At 37.9% G+C, this 25,176-nt stretch overlaps 1 protein-coding gene across 1 annotated transcript in view; it reads left to right on the top strand.

The window, feature by feature from the left end:
* Positions 1-24,281, top strand: part of GALNT18 (polypeptide N-acetylgalactosaminyltransferase 18) — a 250,860-nt gene extending 226,579 nt beyond the window's left edge. The window contains exons 10-11 of the mRNA XM_010563916.1: positions 5,505-5,669; positions 23,806-24,281. Of these exons, the coding sequence (XP_010562218.1) occupies positions 5,505-5,669; positions 23,806-23,952 (312 nt within the window). The 3' untranslated portion in view covers positions 23,953-24,281. The remainder of the gene's footprint in view (positions 1-5,504; positions 5,670-23,805) is intronic.
* The last annotated feature ends 895 nt before the right edge of the window (positions 24,282-25,176 follow it).

Genomic DNA, 25,176 nt, shown 5'->3' on the forward strand with positions numbered 1-25,176 from the left:
GTACCTAAAGGGGGCCTACGGGAAAGACAGGGAGGGACTCTTTAACTGGGACTGTAGTGATAGGACGAGGGGTGACAGTTTTAAACTAAAAGAGGGTAGATTTAGATTAGATATTAGGAAAAATTCTTTACTTTGAGGGTGATGAGGCACTGGAACAGGTTGCCCAGAGAAGTTGTGGATGCCCCATCCCTGGCAGTGTTCAAGGCCAGGTTGGATGGGGCTTTGAGCAACCTGGTCTAGTGGAAGGTGTCCCTGCCCATGGCAGGGGGGTTGGAACTAGATGGTCTTTAAGGTCCCTTCCAACCAAACCATTCTGTGAATCTGTGATTCTAAATCTCACTCTCACCTTATTTAAGGTGAAATTAAGATTTTGGGAACCATTTTATAAGTTTTATTAATGTGATACCAATCTCGGTTTGCTTGTCTTATATTATGTCTTAATGTGAATAATCAGATTATTAGGTGGAGCAAACAAGAAATGAAGCAGTGGCCTTAAATAGGACACTTCTAGGAAAATAAATTAAAGAAAGCTACAGAATTATTGGGCCTTTAGTTGGAAGATACCATTTTACAGGCACAAGGATATTTGCAGGCCAAGTTTCTCAGCAGATGTAAAAAACCCCACCTTTTACAGTCCAGAGGAGAATTAGTTACGAAGGTGATTAGTTATGGGGCTGTTCTCCAAGAACACAAGGGAGACTGAAACAGAAGCCTTGTGGCAGAGACCTGTGTCAAACTTTGAAGGCAACTGATATGGGGGTTTTTTTCAGACCCAGGTATGAAGCCTTTGTTACTTTAATCATTTGCTTGCTGTAAACCTTCAGATTAATAACACCAGGTTTTGTTTTGAACAACTTCTTCTGCATCACTTTAATGTGCTGCAAGCCCCAGGCTTCCAGAGGAAATTTCTTGAGGACACTGAATTCAGCTGGACCTGTAGCGAGGGCAGGGAAAGCAGGCAGCAAGCAGCAGCCTCCAGAGCCAGCCTGTCAGTGTGTGAACAGCACTCATCCACCCTTGAAAAGCACCTGCTGGGAGTGTGGTTGAAGGAGATGTGGAAGTGCCTAAGGCTCAGGCCCCATGTTGACTCTGACGCTTTGCAGATCACAAATCCTGCCTACGTTTTTACAGCGTTTCTAACTGACAGTAATGCTGAATCCTTGTAATTTCGCTTCTTGAGAAGATAAGTGCCTTTTGTAGAACCTAACTGATTTCCTGAACAAAGGTGCTCCCTTCCAGTTGCCCAGGAGACACAGTTGTACATCAATACTGTTACAGTGAAAGAAATAGATGGTAAAGTGCTGTGGGCTACAGCAGACTCATGAAATGTAGGGAGGCTTATTTTGTTACAGAATAAGGGAGTGTTGGTTTTGGGTTTTTTTTAACCATGTGCTTTGGTACCAACATCCAAGCAAGATTTTTTTCTGTGGGAGTTCAGGAGCTCCTCAGGGAGTATGCATGTGATGGTGATGCGAAAATGTGTGGCTGTGTTTTGCTGAGGTTGCGTCTTCAGTGAAAGTGCAAAGGAACTTTGAATGAATCTGTATATCAGCATACAGCAAGTGTTTTGACTTCAGTGGAACTAAGCAAATGTTTGGTTATTGAGTCTCCAGTCCCTTGAACAAGGACTGCTGTGACATTTGCTGTTGTAGCAGAAATGAAAGGTCCGAGTTCTTGGTAAAATTTTCAAAGTTACCATAATGACTCAATAGTCCGTATTCAATATTTAGTTGTTTGGACTTCCAAGAAAGTACTGGAGTGATTGTTCAAAAGTTACTTTCCTAAATTACTGCAGAATTTCTATTTTGTTCTGTTAGTTGATGGTGATGTTGCAGTATTGTAGGAACAGATGTGCTGGTAAAATGTGTTTTGCCTGTATCTTCTGAAGTGTTTTAAACAAAAGTGCCTCAGTTGTCCATTTTGTGCTGAAGTGGACTGCAAAACAGCTAGCGTACTTGTTGATGCTTGTTAAAAGCATCCTCTTGAAGAAGTAATGCTGTGGGCATTTATCTATTTAACAACTGATTTAAATCACAAGTACAAACTTTTTTATAGGGCTACACATAAGATGATGAAACGTAAGCATGGTTTTAATCTGTAAGATTGTATTTTACCTGCAAGTCAATTTAAAATATGATCAATAAAAAAGCATATACGTGCATACCTAATAAGTACGTGAGATGGTAACTCAGTTCAAGTAACTCAGCTGGTTAATCTCCTACTGCCCACTCTAGAAAGGTAATTTGTGTACCATCTTAAAAAAACAACCAACCAAACAAAACTAAAACACACACAAAAAAAGAAACAAAAAAAGAAACCCCTAAAGTACTCTGGAAAATTAAAATAAGCAAATAGAAACAGGGAGATATAGTGTGAAAGCAATTAAAATACTTTTCTTAATATATGAAATTATTTAAAGGGAGGCTTTACCATGGTTTCAAGTTTAATAGCTTTAGGTTTCAGCCTAGAAGAGCATTCGAGTTTGATCAGTAGTCTCAACAGTTAATTCTGTTTTACCAAATGAATGTCCTCCCTTCATCCTGACATAGTTATTATTATGCTGTCTCAGTGCAGGGACTGTTTTATACTTGGGTTGGGGGAAAGGAGCCAGTTCTAAGAAAACTTTTCTGGCCAAGTGCAACACAAACCGATACCTCACTGTTTGCTAGCGTGCTGCTCAAGTAGAATTTGTAGATGGTATGTGCTTTTCATGTGATTCCTCCATTAGGAAAACATAGCAGTTAAATTACTAGGTTGTGCAATGTTTTCAATTCTGAAAAAAGATAGGATATTATTGGGTAAGATATTAAAATATTTATAATAATGAATATATAGAATAATTAAATAATATCCATATTACTGGATAAGCAAAGCAACATCCTGAAAGAGCCTAATTAGAAGGACTAACTGCCACCGTACCACAGTCTGTTTCAGTTTGAGCTTATTTTTACATGCCACTTAAGAGCTGAAAGGTGCTTTTCCCAGTACTAGGTGAGAATACAAGATTTCACACCTCTTTTTCTAAACTGGTCCATAATAAAAAATGAAGTGAGATTAGTAGGTAGGGTGAGCTCTCTAAAGATAAAGATCAACCTGCTAATTGTCCCTATTAAGCATAAGTGCATTTGATTGTTCTATTTCTATACAGTTTTGCCAACAAACAGAATTGGGTAATTCCCCCAGCCAGAGCCATCGTTCTGCTTCTGCCCAGAAGGCTGCCTAGACTGAACCATTGCTGATTTGACACTAAAAAACCACCTGGTGAAGCTGCACTGTGAATTGGGCTTGCTTTATCCAGGAAGATGAAATTATTACCTTCAGGTCACTCTGTGAAAGGCTGAGGAGACTGAGCTAATAAAAACAGCTCAGCCCTGAGGGTTTGCAGGTACACCACTTTTTTTGCACAAGCAACCCTGAGCTATGTTGTGGACTTCTCAGAGTTACAGCCAAGCCTGCTCATTTGTTTTCAGTGACTGATGTGTATCTTTAAGAAAAGAAAAGAAAAAAATGCAAACCCCCTTGATTTTCTTCTACCATGTCATCTCTGGTGACAATGTGCTGAGGAAATTGAATTAACAAATAACTTCCTGTTAGTAAAAAAAATGCAAATAACTGACAATTTCCCTCCCATTTTTCTAGTAATTTTAGGAAAGAGGCAAATGAGCTGCAACAAAATGTTTGTCTGTAGAGTCAGTGTATTAACAATCCCCTTAAAAGATCATCTTGATCTTACTGCCTTGCTATATCATTACCTCAATCTCTCTACAAAAAAAGCATCTGGATAAATCTTAAACATATCTAAAATAGTTGCCGTTGGTCTGTCTAGAAAGTGCATTCTCAATGTTTATTGCTCTTCTAAAGCACCAGTTTTGTTTGCAGGAATGTTAATTATCTAACTTATGGATGGAGTCTGTTGGGGTGTGGTCTTGTTAGCTCTTCTACAGTTCTTACTGTTAACTTCAATCAGTAACAACCAACCACTTTGGAAATGTGCTCTGCTAGGTCCTTTTATTTACCCTTCTCTTCTTCTGTAAGGCATCACTGAGCTATTCAAATTTTCTCTGTTTGGACTCTTAAAACCTAGACTCACCTTGGTTCAGCCAGCTCAGATTTCTGTTATCATTTCTGTGGGGTGAAAAGAATGAAACTGGATGAAGGGGGTCAAAACTTTGATTAGTGTAAACCATTAATGGTAACTTCATTAACTTTTATGCAACTATGTCAGTTTACATTTGCTGTGCATCTGCCCCAGAAGTGTTCCAGGAGGGTAAACAGAGGACATAGTCTTGCACAGAAACACCACCATATAATTTCCAGCTCTCCTTTTGTTACAGACACATAGAATGGATACAGTAAGATGACGGGGATATTAATTTGGTGCATCTGTCCAGCTCTTGTCTGTTGTGACTCTGATACCACTAGAGTTGTCAAAGCCTTAGACCTACCCTTACCGGATAAGGTTCCTAAAGCATGATGTTGCCATTTCATCTTTCTCATGGTCCTCTCAGGAAAAAGGTCTGATTTTAGCAAAATAAATTCTGTTTGTGATTAGCAAACAGACAATCCCAGCATAGTCCTGTGTTAACCTTTCTGGGCTTATATGTAACCTATTATCTTCAAGAAGACACGTTATTGACTGTCTGGCAAGCTCACCTTCCTTCTTTTTCTTCCTTCTAGAGAAACCATCCACATATCTGTTTGTAGTCAGAGTGGAAAGAATTTGTGTACTATAATAGTGTCATGCCTTCAGTCATAAGTATAATCACTGAGGACGATGAGAGCACTCCTTTGCTACAAATCCAGAGCAGTCAGCATCTGGTCCCTTTTTCCAGTCTCTTGTGTCTGTGTGTATTGACATATACAAAATAAAATGAGAACAAATAGCCTGAAACATGGCCATTCTGGTCTCTTTCCTGCCGTGTATCTGTCTGTCACCAACTGCTAATAACTTTTTATTGTATATACTGGATTCTGGTTAGCTGTCTCAAATTTGTTTTTTAGCATTTGTAGAAAACCTTCCATTTATCTTTCTATGTGTCGTATAAAAGATTGAGATCCTTCCTGCTGAACTGTTGTGCTGCCGTTCTCTTTTCTTACCTCTCCAGTTAGGTATTATCCTCAGATGAAATAGTCTAATCAGTTGATGGCAATACTTAAACTAACCCCACTTCCTGCTAGAGGGTGTACATCTTGCTCTTTGAAGACCCATGGTGCATGACCATAGGAAACAGAAGTAAAAAGGCACACAATAAGACAACAAGCAGTTTTGTTTGCATATTTCTTATTAAATAGTTAACCAGCATTTACTTGTTGGTAACAATTAATTGTTAATTTAGAACAACTTTTAAATGTTTTGTTGCCTCCTGCATGAAAGGAAATAATTTAAAAGCCACTATGGGGTCAGCCTACTGCTATTCAGCATATTTATCTTTGCCATTAGCTTTTTGGTAAAAGTGCTGCTTCTGTCTAGAGGCCACAAATCTTGTTTGTGCTTCCTGTTGCAGAATGTTTATTACACAAGCAATCAGCAGCTCCATGTGGGTGTTCTGAGTCCCACTATCGACGATGATGACAACAGATGCCTGGTGGACGTGAACAGCAGGCCCAGGCTCATTGAATGCAATTATGCCAAAGCCAAGAGAATGAAGCTTTACTGGCAGTTTACTCAGGTAATTCTTACTCAGCAGACATTTCAGAAAGTTCAAAAGCTCTGTTTCTGCATCTGAAGTGTGAGTAATCTCTTTACTAACAGAACTGAACCAGATTTATCCTTGCTTTCTTTGCACGGAAGCAGGAAGCTATGTTTACATTTGATCCCAATGTCAGCTACCTTAGGAGGTTATAAAACTTGTGTTCTATTTTCTGAGTTCACAAGAAATTATTTGTTTCTAAGGCAGAGTGACTGCTACAGAATTATCTCAATTAAAAAAAAAAGTTATTTTGGTAGAGTCAAATGCAAAGTAACCTATTTAGGAGCAAGAAACAGAAAGCGTTTTTGTTGTTTGGTTTTTTGGAAGTGGCAACTCAGAAAAGGGGATAGTGGGTCATTGATGATAACAGCCTCATCATGAGCTACTTGTGCAGTTCCTTACTTAAAAAGGCTAATGCTTTTATGTGTGAGAGAGAGAGATAAAAAGAAGTGCAAGTGAAGGCTGAGAAATGGTTTCACAGTGATGACAATGCTGATAGGACACTGAGTCCAGGCCTGGTGTCCGCATGTCATAACTGATTTAGAAATACAAGGGAGAACTACAAAGAAGCCACAAAAGTTATGGGGCTAGGAAACACACTTTGTGATATAATGCTTATGGAGATCACTCTGTTCAGTTTAGCTAAGAGGAAGTGGCAAGGTGACTCAAAGCATACCAGTGTTTCCACAGAGGGACATAGGTTATCCTGAAGACAAAACAGGTTCCAATGGTTGGAAGCTAAAGATAGTCAAATTTGGTCTTTCAAAGGAAGGTAAGATTTTCCTAAGGTAAGAATTAAGACATCGGAAGTTTACCATGTCGGGTACTGACATGTCGGTTGCTTAGGATAACTAAAATTTAGATTACAATGCTTTCTAAACCAAGTACCTGACTTAGCTTCTGTGAAAAATTTAATAGCTAGTGTGAGTTTGGTCACAGTTGCTCCTCTGCAGTTGTGAAGCTACAAATCTAGTTGTGTACTCCAGCCCATGGGCTGAGGCTCACCATTAAGGTAATTCTATCCCTGCATTTAATTTTTCTGTATCATCCATGTAGGTTTGCGAATATCTTTTCTGCCAGCTCATTAGTTTGTTGTTTTTTTTCTTTGACTTCAACAGCCATGTTCAGCCTATTTTAGGACATTGGTAATACAGTTTCGCATCCACCTTAATGCAGAGAGCATTTGGACAGTAATCAATAAAACATACTATTAACATAATTTGTATTTATACTTTGAAGTAATCCAGATCTTTGTCTTTAAGGGGTAGCTCTCAAGCAGCAGACCTTAAATCCCTAACCTGGAAAGACATCCCAGCTTTCACTTTCAGTCTCCTCAAGGGCAGAGTTTTAATTATGTCTTCTCTGAAGTTGTAAAAATAGTCTCATCATGAGTGCAGGGGCTCACTGTGGCCATCTCTGCACTTGATTTTTGGTACCATTTAAAAAAAGTATAATTAACATTTATTTAAATAGTATTTCAGTAACATGTTAGTACTGTCCACCTATTCAGTGATTGCTCTGTATAACCCAACCCTTTGGTGACAATTAATGGTTTCTACTCCAGAATATTGCTGCTGTTTTGTAATACTAATTATGTTAGATCTGATTTGGGGAGCAGCAGTAGAATGCATTGATAATTTAGCTATTAAAAGCTTCAGAAATGGTATTTAACTACTTTAGGTTTGTTTTCTGTCTGTATTTCCATTCCATGTTCCAAATACATTTTCCCAGTGAAGGTGCAGTGCTGTTAAACTAGGCTCTATGGACTGTACTTAAGTAAGTCTTCTACAAAGAAACTTCTGCCCAGGAGAAGTGAAAGCTAATTAGTTGTTTCCTTATGATAAATTAAGAGACAAATGAAATAATTAAAAGCTTGCTGTTCAAAAAGGATTTTGTTAATACCCAATGCAATTAAAATGCCATTATTTCTCAACATACAGCATGGTACACAGCCCCTCTGTAAGCTAGAAGAAAGTTAATGAGAGTAATCAAGGATTGCCAAGATCAGCTTATGAACTCCATTTGAAATGCTCCCATTTAGTCTGGTGAAAGGATGTGTTTCTGTGAATACACTGGAAGCTGTTTATCTGAAAAGAGTCTTTTTTGTTATGTTTTTAAAGCTCTGGTATTTATTTTCCATATTATGCAGTGAGCAGAACTACTGAAAATAAGCAGGATTGTAAGTATTGATGCTTATGTAGTCTTGAAGTTTGTGAAATATTAATTAAAAAGTAGATGCTGGCCATAGCTTTTTATAGCACCTTCCTTTGGCTGCAAGTATGCTTTCACTTCTCTGGATTCTCTAGCCATTCAACAAGAATGTCTGATGATATAGATAAATAAAAATATAGCAGTGCAAGTAGAGAAATTGTCTCGGAAAGGAAATGGGAACAAGACTTACCAACCAAAGCAGGGTAAACCAATTGAACTAGATTCCCCTGACCAGCACAAAAATCAGTATTTGCCCTGCATTCCAGACATGTATCTTAAAATTTGAATGAGGAAGCTTTCTCACTTTTCTGCAAAACACACTATATATTCTGAGAGGCACCATAATAGTGTGTAGTGGGACATGGACTTCAGACGGGTTGATAGAAGACTGTACAGCTTTTTGGAAAAAGGATTCTTCAGTTAACATTTTCCTCCTCCCTTGCGTTGTTGAAATCTAATGATGAGAGAAATCCTTATGACAGAAGTAGAAAATAGGGGTCATCCTCAGCTAGTGGTCTTGCTTCTATAGTTCTATTACAGAATTATTTCATTCTTAATTTGCATCTTTGATTAGAAGTGTGTGTGTGTGTATACACATATATACACTTGTGTGTGTGTATATTTAAATTTAAAAAAAAAGAAAGCAAGTTATCTTTTACTTTGGTTTTAAAATTTTAAGTTATGTTGCTACCTTCAATTGTAGGCAGCTGGAGTCAGACACTCAGATGTTCACTGCCATGTTGTGGACAAAATAGTCGTTTAATGGGCATTCATATGGAGGGAACTGCCACCAGTACCTCAAACTGTTTTCATTATACATCATACTGGCTGACTGGACAGAGGCCTTGGGAGACTGTGGTATCCTTCTGTACTGGACAAACTTGCATTGAGCATTCAAAGCTCATATTATGTGTTGGTATAATCAGGATCCATCTGAGCAAATTTCCATGCTCCACAGTTTTGTACAGCTGCCAAATGCAACAACACCCAATAAAATGTAGGCTTCAATGACATTCTTCCTTCCAAGGCTTCTTCAAGTGTTTATAACTGTAATTATGTCAAATTATGTAAATTAGCCCTGAAAAGACTCCAGTCAACTGGGTAGTGTTCAAGAATTTTATTGTTCAGGTTGTTTGTCAAGTCTTCTCTTAAGGGAAATGCTTATTTTGGGAATACTTTTATGCTGAAAAGTCTTCTAGGTGTTTGCCAGTTCACCTAGTTCAGTCTGTCTCACCACTTTTTCATTTAATGGAGCAAAACCAGACCTTATAGCAAAATGGCAACTAATCCCCAGAAATTACACAAGGCAGAGAGGACAGAATTACATGGTAGTAAAATGATCAGAATTTTACTAAAATATTAATTTAAACATGGTATCGAGGAAGCTGCTCTGGCATCATGAATCATCAGGAAAGCAAAAACTAATCTCAGTTGCTACTGAGCACCCCTTATGTAGTACTAAACAATTAGTCCTGCTCACACCCTGTGAGCTCTTTACGGCGCGGAGCAGGTGCTCATGCAGTGTGCTGGCAGCAGCAGCCTGTCCCCCCCCCGTAACCAAATGCTTGCAGGAAGCATCAGGTCAGCAGCACATCTGCATGACAGTCGCTGTCCACATGCTCAGTCAAGCTGCTGTCCTTGGGACTGCTGTAGTGGTTGCATTACGTGGTCTGTTGTGTGACAGAGAAGGGGCACTGAGATGTAGGAGAGTGAGGCCAGTGCACCTGGTCAGATATCTCCTTGGGACATCTTTCAGTAGAAACTGCTTATGGCCAAAACCATGCTCTTTTGAACTGACTATCTTACATTATTAAGGTTTTTCTGTGTGCTAAGAAATAGTACATTCTAAATGCTGCAGTCAGGGTTTTTTTTTGTGGGGGGGGGGGGGGGGTATGGGTTTGTTTGTTTAAGAAGTTTCTCAGTCTCCAGTCTGATTTCTCAGGTTTATTGCTGATAAAAAGGCAGTTGTGATGTAACACCTACCCTGTGAGTAAAATTCATCTCTACATACATCACCTGGGTGACCAGCAGGTCATCTAGAAAGTACGCTTACAGCATGTTAAGACTCCTCCAGCAGCAAAACAAGGGCAAAAGGAGGAAGTTTTTCCGTAATTACTCTTTATCTTGAAGTGTCTTCATGTTTATATTTAATTGGATAGGGATGCGACTTTCTTATGCTTCTAACCAGACTAGCTATGCTGTCACTATTTGCTGTTGTGAGAAATGTGACAGGTGAGGGCTCCATGTAACAAGAGATATAAGGATGGACACGACGCAGACCTAAAAAATGAAGAGATGAATGTTTTTAAGGCTGTTTCATGTTGAATCCTTTTCAGTACAGCAAGCTCTGTTAATTTAAGTAATTCAACCAACAGTGTGGTTGCCATAGAAAGGTAAGAAGAGTGGACACTCATCGCAGACCTCATGGGAGGGAGAGGCTGTGCAAAGCCTATGCTCAGCACTGTCGGGTACCCATATCCAGTAGCAGCTGCATCTGCCTGCGATGCTAACGTTGCTTTTACATTTTATGGAGGATTGTGATTCTAGTCAGTGCTGGAGGTTTCCACAGGAAAGCTTCCAGTTCAGAAGTGTTCAGAGGGGGTGGTTTATGCTATCCTGAGAAGCTGTAAATAAAATTTGTTGCTGACAATTGTAGTTACCATATGTATAATTTCCGAAATATCACAGTAGGAATTGCTATGGAAGGAAAAGGGAAGACAGACGAGAGCAAATGAATTACTCAGTTGGTACAGTATTCCACAGATAAACGTGATGATTCAGATCACATTTAAAAACGTATTAGATAATAGATATTCTGTGTGGCTATATAAAGAAAGAATAGACCTTAAAATTACTGAAAGCATTTACATCTTGCTCCTCCTACAGATTTTGGCCTTTGCCAGACAGTCATTCTGAATTATTCTTACGTGCCTTTATCTTACAAAATTAAAGGATGTGCAATACTACTGCTAGCTGGAACCATTACCCGAACCACATCCCAAACAAGTAAGGGAATACAGGGTGCAGATTGTGTGGTAGGGTTAAACTGGAGGCCTGTGAAGCAAGCAGAGAATCTCTGTACCAATATCATATGATCCTTTGCTGAGTGTACACAGTGCAGAAGTGGAGGCTAACACCATTAAACAGTAGACAGTTTCCTTCTAATGTCCACTCCCAGTTTTCAACCCATATATTAGCCAAGGACATCGGTGTACAAGAGGCATTAATTTCAGTAGAACGCTGTCTCTAAGGGAACAATGGTCCCCATTAACTTCTTCACATTCTTGCATTATGAGAGCCACAGGGTAGAAAACCAGCATCATTAATTTATCAAGAATTTGAATTTATACTGTACTTCTAACCCCAAAGGATGCAAATACACTCAATATGTATTTGCAGTATAGGACATGCTATACTGCAATACAGCTATATAATAATGCAGTGCTATCTGTGTAAGAAGTCAGAACAGAAAGTGATTGTGATCCTGCAGGAGAAATATAAAGAAAAACAGAACCTAATTATTCAATTAATTGAGCCAACAGGCTAGGTTAAGCCCTGTGTTTTTACTGAGGCTATCTGAATTTTAAATGACCAGTGTCACAGAGTTTTCAATTTTAAGCCTCAACCACAAAAGAGCACTTCCACAAGCCCCAGGGGCCTCAGTGCAGTGTTGGCATATGGGTCCAGTACATTAGCAGCACTTTTTTCTATACTTAGCTACTCTTTGCCCATCTTTGATCAAATATTTCCTTAGCTTGCCTGTACTTAATATTTGAACTAACTGGATAACTGCACAAGGTGTTATAGCTGGAAGACAAGGAACCTGAACCATTGTTCTGCTTAGACATGAAAGTGATAGTTAATGTTTTAATTTTCTTTTTGCTCTAGTAAATTTGTCCCTAATTCATGTGCAACTTAACCAATATTCTTGTTATATTAAACACTTTTTAAAACCAGGTGTATTAGAGTATTTGTTTTTCATACTCCTTGAACTATGTCTTACTATAAGCCTACAAACTCTAGTCCCATTCATGCAAATGGAATTGTTTAAAAGTACAAAAATCTGAAAGCATTCAGTCTTTCTCCATATTGAATGAATACCTGACTTCAACTTAAATATGAAAATGTATATGCAAAACACATGCAGAAAAAATATTAAATACAAATATTACTATATAATACTGTGTTTTAGTAATTGGTGTTAAATTTGCTTGCAGTTGCTGCTGTAGTTAACGGTAACCAAAATTTCCTTGTATAAGTTTAGTCTTCTATTTGGAGTACTTCTTTAGTAGCAAGTTTTAATTTTTGCAAATTAGGTGTAGAACTTGCCAGCTAGAAAGTTTGTGTGTGAATAGAGCAGTAAAATGAGCTTTTAGTGGGTGCATTTCAAGTCTTTTCCAGCATATCACATTATGCAGTATTTACTCTCTCGAGGACTACATTTAAGCTCCAAGGACACTTGTGCTGAATTAATTTAGAAGGAAGTTAACACATAGCCATGTTTTTCCTTCAAAACAGATACCCTATTTGCATATTTTAGCATATAATTTTAAACACCACATTTATTTACAAGGAAATTATTTGTCCTAGTTCCACCTGATTTTCCCTAATTTCTGATGTCCAGATAAGCTCCATCCAAAAATCGCAGATGACAGCTGCTGCTGACAAGGTATTGCATGGCATTATAATGAGAGACATGCAAAACAATGGTCAAATCCAGAATGTTTTCCACAACTTGACTGATAACCAACACTTACCAAATGAAGTGGCTGGGTTTCAGGAGATCTGAGCTCTGTTCTCAGTCCCTCTTTGGCATTACTGGACCAATCACTTCTTGGGTTCTGCATTCCTCAGCTGCAAGATGGATGGAAGTATGTTTACCTTTAGCATACATCTTTTATTATTTCTAAGTTCCCAGACAAAAAACAAAACTCTGTCCTGATCAAGTCCGTAAAAGTTGCATCTTTAATTTCAATGCAGACAAGAACAATATCTATGTAAGTAAGGTTTGGCTACCAAGTAACACCCTGCAATCCAAGATGCAAATAATTGAGAAAAATGTTCACTTGGAAGGCAATTAAATCAGGATACAATAATGCTATACATGACAAGAAAAGAGCGTTTGTTATTTAGTGAGATGATCGGGGCATCACGTCTAGTATCCTGACAGTGACAACACCCAGTATAACAGACAAAAAATAGATTATTTCCATTATTGTCTGAGTAAACTGTGCAAGGTTTGTGCTGCAGCTGCAAGGACATTCCTTTCCCAATATCAATTATAATCAGCAACAGATTTGTGTGGTTACTAGGGAAAAAGCCATTTTCAATAACTAGATAGTGTGACCAAAGTCCCAAAGAGCTCAACCTAAATTCCCACATGAGAATATGCAGATCAGTTGAAAAACTAGCGCAAATCATTCCTTAATTTTCTTCAGTCGGCACTCAATTTATTTCTTGGTCTCTAGGGATTGGTTTAATCCTAAGTATATAATGACAATGCAAACAGTTCAGTTTCTGGGTTAAAATGAGTTAGGAAGCCTTCATATTGAGCACTCAGATTAGAAAACCTAGGCTAATTGAATACACCACACACACACAAGAAATAAAATTGTCCTTCAGTATTTTTGTTTTCCAAAGGAGTTACATTTTAGTAAGAGTTACATCTCACAAAGAAATAGGAATCCATATTTTCTCTCATCTAAAATCCATAAATCTTTGGAAATCTGTTCAGGTGTCTAGGGAAAACATCTCATCTTTCCTAGGGAAAATATAAAAATCTTGAGTTTTCTAATTGTGCTGAAAGGAGTTTCTTTTTTGTCTGGCTGAAGATGAATAACTAGGTATCCCCTGTGCTAAGGTTGGGAAATAATAATGTGAACTTTTCTTCTTTACATTAGTTTTCTAGGTATGCTATGTTAGAACAATATTTTTATCCATAAGGAGAAAAAGAGAAAGAATAAGACAGTCAGGTGCTCTTAGACATGATCTTCAGGTGCATGCGGTGAACAGATGTTCATTAGCAAACTAATCTTGCATCTTGTGCATGCTCAAAAGTAGGGAGGGAAGACTTGTTAACAAGAGTTCGCACAGACAAGCAATGCAGAATAAGCCTTAGAAAGCAACATATACAGAAGTGATGATTGCTTCAAAACCAAACAAAAAGGCAAAACCTAGGAATACACAATTTGCCACATCACAGATCAGAAAATTAACTAGATTAATTACGCCATCTAGAAGACTCCCTCAGGCAATGGTCAATGCTTGCTGTTTCAGAGAAATCAGCTCTATTCTGAGGCAGCAGTTCACTGGAACATCAGGAGGAGGACTCCCTTCTTGACCCCTAATGTGCTCTCTTCATGAAGACCAAGATTTGATTTGTCTGAATGATCTCTGCATGCTTATAAAAACTTGTTTTATCAGCACTCTTCAAATTAACCTACCCCACTAAAACCATCTAGTCAGTCACTGAACATTGATGCCTGTGACAATGAATTCAGCAGGTTTCTTTACCCACATAAATCACAGTAGTTGTTGCAAATTGCTAACTCTAACAATCCTTTTTTCCTTAGAAAGTTCATTTACCAGTTTCACACTGGTATTCACAGGTATTCGTACTTCTGATCACTGAAGTCAGATTCCATTAATTTTCATTTACATCCTAAGCAAAGTCCTATTTTTATTTCATTTTAGTGTATTTTGTAATTCCCCACCATCTGAATATTCCATCACACTTCAAAGCATCTTTGTTGCCTTTCTCTGTCTTCTACTTTAGACATCTTGAAGCAAGCCTAGATCAAGGCAGATAAATCGAGCCTGACTTGTTTGCAGAAGTCATTTATATGTAATCTCAGAATGAAAGAGAAAAAGGTAACTTTTCTAAGCTTTTCACAAAATGTATTTGTAAAACATGCAAATAAAGCCAATGTATCCAGCACTCCCATCTTTTTCCTAGTTATAATATTGTTTCTTGACACAGGCAGCTACTGTATGGCTCCATCCATGAAAAGAAAGATTGTATAAGAAAAAATTTTCTATTTTTTAGTTAGAGTAAAATCACCCTGCAGAAAACATTGGTGCAGAGCATTAACTCTGGATTCTTTTCTACAGGTCAGGTCTCACTCAGGACTCCAGAGATGTTTAGAAACATGGGATTTACCTGTATCTAACACTCCTGCTAGTAGAAGGAGGTATAAAATGTAGCAGTTGTTGTTAACATACATAATGTAGAAACACATCTTAAATTCTAATTCAGAACATTAGAGTATTGAATTTAGAGCACTAAGTAGCCAGCGACTACTCAGTATAGTGGGTTCTGTGGTTACAGTTTTCTGAATGCTACCAAGTAGGACAGTAGGCAGTATATGACAAAAGGAAGATGCAGAAGAGACACTTACAAACAGCATCCCCTTTAATAGTAAGAAAAATTTTTCAGAAAATGTCAACCTGTGTATCATCTCTCACCGACATAAATTTCTGGAGCTTACTCTTCTATGACTGTCAGTTCTCAAAAAGGCATTCAATTTATTTCTAAATGAATTGTCCTGTTAACTTGTTACTCAGGACAGCAGCTGTAGCTGGAAAAGCCGTGCACGTCATTATCACCTGCATAGCATAAAGCTAGTTTTTCCTTTTTTACAAAGGACTTAATGGGTAATCCTAGCGATCAGAAGGTCAACATAATACATCATCATCTGGATTTGTTGCCAAAACAAAACCAAACAATATGTTCAGCTGTAAATTCTGCATTTAGCCACAATTATCAGGGCTATGTATGGATAAAAGATTCCCTTTTTAACTACTGCCCACTCACTCCTCCCTGAAACAGTGTTCAGTAATTAATTTTAAATATCATATTGTATACCTAGAATATTTGTTTCTGCAGATGTTTTTCTAATAATATGTCAGAAAGATTTCCTGGCCACTGCTGATACAGTAATGATTCACGTTTACTTTCTGAAAAATCCCTAATGATCTTTCTAGTCTGGCTAATGTATTCTACTCCAAAGCCTGCTTCAATTTTCTTAGTTTTATCACTATTTTCTGTAGTAAAATGTATTTTCAGCTATCATATCCTGAAGAGCTTCTTTGTATTTCAGTGAAGACTTGAATTTATTTCTTTGTGAGGTATTATTTTCTTAATCTTGCTATTAACAATGGGCCTTTGTAGTCTGTTATAAATCTATGATAAAATTTTCTATATATGTGGAAAATATTACTGATAGGTATAAAACCATACATTCAACTTCTGATTTTTATGCTGTTTCTCTGTAATTTATTTTCTATTCCAATTACATTCTCTGTATGAAACTGCATTTCCTTTGGTCAGGTTGAATTGCTTTTATTTAAATACTTAATAATTAACAGTATTGTGTATTTAACTATTACACCTTTAGATGGCTGTGCTCGGAACCTGGACTGCTCTACATTCCTATAGCTAATCTAGATTAAACAAAACAGAAAATGATTGTACAGTCCACTAGTTACTAAAACCTAGTTTGGACATACAGATAAGGCTGCATCATTTGATTTGTCACAGCTGCAGTATTAAAAATTTGTTGCAGCAATATAGAAATGTAACATTTATGATTATGTAAAAACTGAACACTCAGATGTCTCAGTAGCAGAATGAGTGGAATGAGACAAAGTGTGATGTAGACATTAAATTGTTGTAACTGTTGTATGATGTGTCTAATTCCATTGTCAGAGGATGTTTCATAGTATTTACTCACTGGGTACCAGCAAGTGGATGAAGGCCAGTGCTCAGATGGCTACCTGACAGCAGAACCTAAGTGCATGAGAAGTAGTGAGGAGGAGGAGGAAAAAAAAAAAAAAAAAAAAATTTTTTTCCCTTAAGAAATGTTTTGGCTGATCCCTATTATAACTCCACCTAAGCTTACATTGTACGCAGCAATTAGTTTTGGTTAGTATTGGAGAAATAAATTTACATTTTAAAAGTGTCTGGTAAAGATTCTCATTTGCCTATCTAATTGTAAATAGCAATCTAAAGAGCTGACAGACACCTTTTTAATATATAATACTGCTGTGTATAATATTTCATATACGTAATAGCAGTTAAATGTCCCTTATTTTCACAGTAGCTATATCAAATATATTAGGAACCAAGTGCCTTTGAAGACCAACAGCTAACAATATACTTCACTGAGGAATATTTCAATTTAAATAGTGTCATTTTTGAGAGATTTGAACAACAGAGAGTACGTTATAGAGTCTGCTTTACTTACAGACCACCTGTTCGCCAAAGAATTAGAAAATTTGTGATACTACTTTAGATTTGAGAGGGAATTAATCAATTGCATATATATACCATTATATATACCTATATCCTTTATACAACTATGAAGCAGAAATTCTAAACTCAGTAACATCATCCAATATTTCCAAGCAATGGACAATACTGAAAATACATTAATTACTGTATGGGATAGATTATTCACTTTTTCCTATGAATATTTTCTTACTGCAGCAACATCCATACAGAAGTGACCACATAGAAGACAAAATGACCTGTAAAAATCGAGTAATTTTTTTTAGGACTAAATTTGGTGTACTAACAGTCACTGAAAATTTACCCCAGTATTCTGGGGAAATGAATGAGAAGACCATGCATTCTGTTTGGAGTGGAGATTATCTGTGTTATATATACCTCAGCATAATTTTTTGATTCAAACATATCAAAGCAACAGCAAAGATTAGAGTTTCTGCCTCCAAGGTAGAGTGAACATGTAAATATTTGAGGTCACTGATTGAGGTACAAATAGAAAGTTACAGACTAGTGAATGCCACGATCTATATAGCATATGTGAGACAAGATTGGATACACTTAGTAACCTTTTAAGACCTTTTCTGAAATAGCCATGGTTAGGCAAGCTGGTAAGAGCACTTCTTTTCTTCTCTTTTAGGTAGAATAATACGAGCTTTAATGTGATGAGCCAATAGTAGGTTTAAACTCTGTAACAAAAGTGTACACTTTATAGTAACTTGTTAAGAAGAGCTATCAGTCTGATTTTCAGTAATGCTGACAACCTCTAGCGTTCATTTAATATCCCTCATTTTTACAAGTGATGAAACCCTGTCTAATGCCCAAAAGCTTTTACTAGCTTATGAAGCCCTGGTTCAGTCTAAAGCAACAACCTCACTTCCCCATTTTCCCTTTCTACATTGCTTTTTCTGGGAAATTTGGAAACCCAGTACTACAACTTGCAGCTCACAGAACCCATCACACCTACCTAAACACCTGGAATGTCATGGATCACATCTAGCAGATGTGCCAAATACGAACAATGACTAAATTGACCAAGTCAATTAGATGTTGTGAATTATTTATTCAGCTTTAATGATGCCACATATCCATATTTGAATTCTTCCTTTAAAATACCTAAACTATGTGAAGTAGCATCTCTGTTCTTTTCCTGCTGAGTGCCTTTTTGTTCATATATCGAAACACAACCTTGGCAATCTGACTTCAGAGTAACAAAGAACAGAAAATTGGCTCTTGCTGAAAAGAAGTCTTATGGAAGAAAATTAGAGAGTAAATATGATGGTAAGTTTCTACTAAATGCAGCCAGAAATAAAAAAGATTTTACACTGCAACCAGTAAAATATCATCTGATTAAAAGGTCTGTCATTCAGTAACCATAAGGTGAGATTTTTCATAAGAAAACCTATGAGCTGTTCAGAACTTTTTGGCTAGATATACATTTACAGAAACTTCTTAATGCATCTTTTGTTGTAAAGTCAAAACATGCTTTGTTTTGAAGGCACTTTAGCTGAGGAGCATAACATGGTATATAACCCCAGTACTGCAGTAGCAGTGGTATGGAGGGGCAGGAGTTCCAGGTTACATGGTGTGTGTACACTACATGTTTCTTTACAAAAAAATTTTAACACCTGTGGTATTTGCAAAGAAAGCTGTACCAGTGTTCTGTCCCTTTTGTAGCCCTCTGGCTAGGACGCCTTCTAGACATTAAAGAAACTTCATGACAGTTTTCAACTAAGCCTGGTTCTGCAAGGACTAATATTCCAGAGGAGACCTATCCCACTTCACTGCCCCGCAGAGCAAACACAGGAAGGGGAGGTTTGGGAACTGTGCATCCAGCACCCCCAAATAAACCAAAACAAAAGCCACAGAACAGTTCAGCAAAGACGGTCTAATTACTTTGCACAGCTTAGTAGCACTCCAGCTCTAACCTAGAATATGTAAGTATATACTTGCAACATGCTGCTCTTTCTAAAAGCCAGTTGGTTGGGTTTTTTTACATACGACAGACTCACATGGGACTGCCTACCATGCACATTGGACCATCCTTGTACTGCAATGGTTTGCAGGCACATCAAATGGTATTCTTAGATGCTGTATTACTGGATAAATTTTACTTTAGTAAAAGGCTTGAAAGGAAACCTCTCACGTAATGGTAGATATGCAGAAAGTACAATAATTCTAAAGGAAGTCAAAAGTATTGCTTTCCCACTACGTGTGTGATGTCACATTCCAATAGCTGTTGGTCATAACAGGATGTGTGACTTGAGATAGTGTTAACATTAAAAGTATGCTTATGAAGCACTCAATCAGTTTTATGTGTCTAAGGCTACCAGCAGGCGTTGAGAGCATTTGTGCTTCTCACAGGAATTGCTTCAATTTGCGTTGCAAAACCCATCAAGTTTTCAGTCAAACTTGTTAGTGCTGTCGCATTCAGTCTATTTTTATAAAATAGTTGACCTGGATATTTATTTATCCTCTTGAGACTTCTACTGCCATCGAGCTGCCTCTCATCATCAATTATCTTAATCCTGGTTCTGTTCAACTGGGCAGAATTCCTCTTTAACTTGTTTCAACCTATAGAACTATATTTTATGTATCATGATTAAAGACATTACCCTAGGCTATCAATTTTTTTGCCTTTAAATTGGAAAGTAGAGGCCTTACCTAGGATGGGGAAAGGGAACCAGATAGATAGGCAACGTGCCTTTCACTTACCCTGAAGTGTAGTATTACAATAAACCATTTTGCTGAGCAAGCGGTAAACATGACTGTCAGAGTTTTATACAAGATTTGCTAAGTTGTTATTAAAAAAAAAAAAAAAAAAGACTTAACTAAAAGGACACCTTTGTCTGCATTTGGCTTAAGGGTTGCAAATGCTAATGATGACAACAGACTGCAGAAACCATTCAGGAATACTGTAATTTGGAGGCCCAGCCCATCAGAGCAGCAAAATGTAGTGTTAGCTTTCAGTGTGTCAGTCCTGCTTGCTCCCTGCTTCCTTCCGTGGAGTTACTCAGTTCATGTGCTTTAATGATTAAACACCATGCTCATTCAGGCCTTGCAACATATAGTGGATGCACTGTCATCACCCCTGGTCGCAGGCTTGCATTAGGCATATGAAGGGGAAAATAAAATGAATACAATTAAGTAGGCTAACAACAGGAAATTTTAAGTAAGTGCTATACAAGCCCCCCTCCTTGTACTTCAAAGCAATTCTTTCATTTCTATCCTTACTGAAAGGAACCAAAGCTGTGTAGACTGCACCCTTTCTGAGGGATTAAGCCATGGTTCTGCACAGACCTCACATCTCTTAGGCATTAAATTGTGCTGTTTCTAACAGGACTTGAGCCTTTACATTTCTCTTTGTTGGAAAAAAAAAATCATCCTGCTAAAAGCATCTGTGCTCTCTACAACACTCAATTCACACGTATTAGCCACTGCTTAACTTTGGTGTCTCTTTTATGTTCCATACAGCAGCTCCAATGTACTAAGCAGGGTGATTTTCAGTAGCCACTGCAGAGTGCTTTGCAGCACATCAAAAAGAGCTTCTTTGGCTTTTTATCTCCCGAGTCACTTGTTTCTGTTAAATAGAAGCCGGATTTCACATGAGGGCATATCAGGAAAAGAGGAGGGGGAGGGCTTTTTTGTGTGGTTTTTTTGGTTGCTTGTTTGTTTTGTTTCTTCTTAGGAGTGGTTTACACTTTGTTTATGTAACTGCCTGTATTAAAGTATTTTGCATGAATACATTTACTGTAACACCTATGTGTGCTCTGCATGATTTAGAATAAAGGCAAACCATTGTCTCCGCTGTGAACATCCTCCTCCTTCTACCCCAAAATCCTCAATGGGAATAGAAGGCATTTGGGCCTGTTCAAGTGAAAGAAACCCTTGATCACTGAAACAAGTGGGAGTTAGGTAGAAAGAAATTCCAACTCAGCATGACAGTATTTAAGCCTTAGTGCTGTGGCAGAGCTCTAAGTTAGGTGACTAGGCTCCATACAGACTCCTTGGGGAGAAAAAGTAGGCACCAAAGAACAGGATTCACAAAGCTCAGCCAACAAACTAGGTGTTTGCCCCAGCCCAGCTGCTGAAGCCAGCTGGACCTGAGCATCCTACCTCCTTCTTCTTCATGAGCATAAAAGCTGCTCTTAAGATGGACACCACAGAGTTCATTTCACAGAGTTTGGGCAAGAAGAGTTGTGCCAGGGAAACACGTGTGGTTTAGCCATCATGCTATACATAAAACAGAGAGAATTAATTCTGTACCTTCACTTATGCTAATAAGTTAGAAGTGACAGGAGAGGTCTAAAAGTACCATACCCAGATTCATATCCCAGGTCCAAAAATCAGGCAAGTAATGGAACTGAACTAATCTTCCATAACTGGTTAGTTTTCTGACAAGACAGAAGGCAGGAGAACTTCTTTCTCCTGCTTCCTTAGCACAAGATCTGAGCTGAGGAGGTCTTAGACACCAAAACTGAGACAAGGACTAAACTGATAAATGAAAGATACAGAACTAGTTAACTTAAATGACAGCAAGACAAGCACCTCCAGCATCAGTTGTAAGCACAAGGAACTTGATCTCAGTTTTGGGTTTAAGCAGAAGCACTTGTGGTAAACTGTAATTCCCAATTTAAACCCAGGGAGCTGAACCTGGGTGCCATGCAACACTGACTCTATGCAGAGAAAAAAACATAATCAACTGTTTTCATTAAGAATAGAAACCATATGTTTTGCTGGAAGAAAATAACAAAACACCAAGAACTGTTTCTTTTGGCAATGAGAAAATATCCATTACTTTGGTGTTTTATATCTAAAAGACCTAATTCAAAGCTCATTGAATTCATTTGGAAAAAAAAAAACCAAAACAATCTCACCACAGTGAGCTTTAGAAGGCCAAAGTAACTTGCGGGGGGTGGGGGGTGTGTGTTTAGGATAAGGGAACAAATAGCATATAATAAAGCTTTGACAAATTTCCCATCCTAGTTTCTTCACATTTCCTGTATGTCAAGCAGTTTTATTGCTTCTAGATAGCTTAGAGTTTATGCTCCACCAGATACCCAAATTTAACTACCGTTATTAATATGAATGTCAATAATAGTTATACAGCAGTAGGAAAATACAGTTCACTCAGCATTTCGTTATGGAGGTACGTTAAAATGCCTACTGTATGCCTGTCTGTCTAGTAAAGTAATCAGTGAAAATTGTATCTAGACTGCACGTAGGCCTACCAAGGAGGATTTATGGGAGCCTCATGTTTTGAATTTTGTGGATTATTCTAGAAATGGTCTCTCTCTTACCCAAAGCCATATTTAAAACTTAGAGCTTTCAAGCCTAATTCTCTATTTCATTAGCCAGGTTCAAAAAATGTTTTTAGAAGTCACTTCCCGGACAAAGTACTTACTAAGTATTACTGGTAGGATAGGAGGAGAAGAGACCCACTGTCTGAATGAAGCAGAACCTGTACTGAACGGCACAAGCTACCCTTGCCTGAGGAACAGCCTTCTCTGAAAAAGCAAACTAAGCATTTCTATGGAATTTATGTCAATATCCTTGTGATTATAATAGAAATCTATCACAATTATGACTTTCTAATGCAAGGTATAACACAGACTTGAACAAAATCGATGAGGTGGTTTTTCTGTACGGGGTTGGGTAGTTGTTTGGGGTTTTTTTCATAGCACCTATTTTTTTCCCCATTGTACAAATAAGTAATCTAAATGTGGCTGCTCTTTCCATGCTTCAGCTGTACTAATCTGTACTGATTTACACTCCGTTCTTTGATTTGCAGATTAAGCCAGTAATTCTCTACTACACAAGTCCGACTCTCAGACTTCTGTGCAAATTACTCTACTCTGTATATCTTGGAAGAAACTTCCCTGACACTAATGTGTACAAGTTATCTATTATCTTTATTGGACAGGAGAGAGGGTGAAAGAACCAACTGAAACAAGAATTAACGGAAAAAAGTGTCATTTATGTCACCTACATGATGATTTAATTGTAATTTAGGTCTACAGTTAACTGTGTGATAGCCCCAGTGATTTAAGGTTTGCTGCAATTCAACAACGAAGGTAGGGCTTTAGTATGGCAGTATTAAGCTGAGAATTGAATAGAGTCAATACTGAGGGTTACCAACATAAGATTATAAAAGACAGTTCATTTCAGAATTCAAAGAATAAATAATTTTTTGCATTTTATCCTACATACAGGACACCCCTGCCCCTGGCAGTGGTCCTCTTTTGCCTTTTTTTGATGTTTCAGAGGTACAGCAGAGCCACTAAGCTAGGTAACTGAAGCACACAGGAAAGCTTTTGGCTCATGGTAAGCATGGCTAGAAACACATCTCGATTCTAGAAACCCCATTTACTGAAATAGTAACCAGGAATTGAGGCTATTCCAAACTGCATCAGAGATTAAACCAGCTGGTGACAAAGGGAACCTTCACTCCAAACCCAACCTAGTGCTTATCTTGTCTCTAACTGAAACGTTTTTCACAGTAGCAGTGCATTTAGTAGGTGGACATTGGAATGTTCTCTAATCTATATTATCACGCAGTAGCAATGCAACAAGTTCACAATGTTTAATCCAAACACTTCTTTTTTTCCCCCATCTTTAAAGGGAGGTCCAATCCAGAATCGAAAATCCAAGCGTTGCCTGGAATTGCAGGAAAACAATGAAAATGAATTTGGATTTCAACTCATCCTTCAGAAATGCACTGGACAACGCTGGTCTATAACAAATGTCCTGAAAAGCTTGTCATCATAGCAGACTCAATTTTTACCCATTTCTTTTGCTACTGTGTAGCAAATATTGCATTGTTGCCTGCTGTACTATATTCCTCTCACCCCTCACTGCCCTCCACTTCCTTCTCTCCTCTTTTTTGTCCCTTTGATTTTATTTTGTGAGTGTGTGGAAATTGGGTTTGTGGGCTGAAAATAAGACATTTTTATTTCACAATGGTGTTTTCATGGCATTTATAGAGATGCTGAATGACAGGTGATGGGTAGGCTATCCTAAAATATTTTACAATTGTAAATAGGAAACAAATGGAGAATATTTATAACTCAAACTTTTATTGAATAAAAAAGTCCAAACAGTATTACTGTCTAGCTGTCTCCATGGAAATCCATTTGGAAGTTAAGTGGTGGTTTCATTGTTTTCATTAACCAAGCCTGATCTCGGCAAGTTGTTGCCAAGTGTCAGTACTCTCCAGACTTGTAGTAAAATGTCCTACCTGCACACTAGTAGCTACAGTGAGGGAGGATTTTCTCCTTTCGCCCTCTAGGGAGACCTGTCTAGGTCACTGTAGCTATTAGTGTGCAAATATGGGGGGAGGTGTGGTGTGGTGGGGGGAGGTGTATAGGTGTATCATATGCACTCACGTACTTTTCCTCACCAGTACTACTAAGTAAAACCACAGAGAGAACTCCAGGGCTCAAGTGAGGGGAATAGAATTAATTAAAAAGAAGGAAAAAAGCTACAAGACAAAAACAGCAGCTACTGGAAGAAAAATACAAAAAAAACCCCTGACATTTCTCAATGGGTTGACCTCCGTTTCAGTGGCTGCACTTTCCTTTCAATTTTTCATAGTTCTTACAACTTTTTTCTTTTTTTAAATGCACTGTTCCCTGGCTACCACAGACTTGGATAAAAATGGCTCCATCCAAGAGCAACAGCAAAAAGCATGAATTCACTCTGCCTTTCTCCCTACCTTTAAGGAGGTGTGAGTGCAATGCCATATCACTTCATCTCAGCTAAGACTGGGATGAGGAGAGGAAGAAGCAATCTGATGAGCTAAACCAGAACAGTAGGATTACTGGCCTCTTTATTTCCAGCTGCTTTTATTTGTATGTAAATTCCCTTTCTTTTATTACTCTATTTGTTTTTTTATTCTGTTGTTTGTTACCTTAAGTAATAGGCATAGCCTCTTTTGGAGCTGGTTATGTGCCAAACTGTCTTTTACAGGCTGGCTTCACGTTCAGGACCAGC

Source organism: Haliaeetus leucocephalus, unplaced genomic scaffold (genome assembly GCF_000737465.1).
Source record: "Haliaeetus leucocephalus isolate CR32 unplaced genomic scaffold, Haliaeetus_leucocephalus-4.0 Scaffold173, whole genome shotgun sequence".
NCBI classification, from domain to species: Eukaryota; Metazoa; Chordata; class Aves; order Accipitriformes; family Accipitridae; genus Haliaeetus; species Haliaeetus leucocephalus.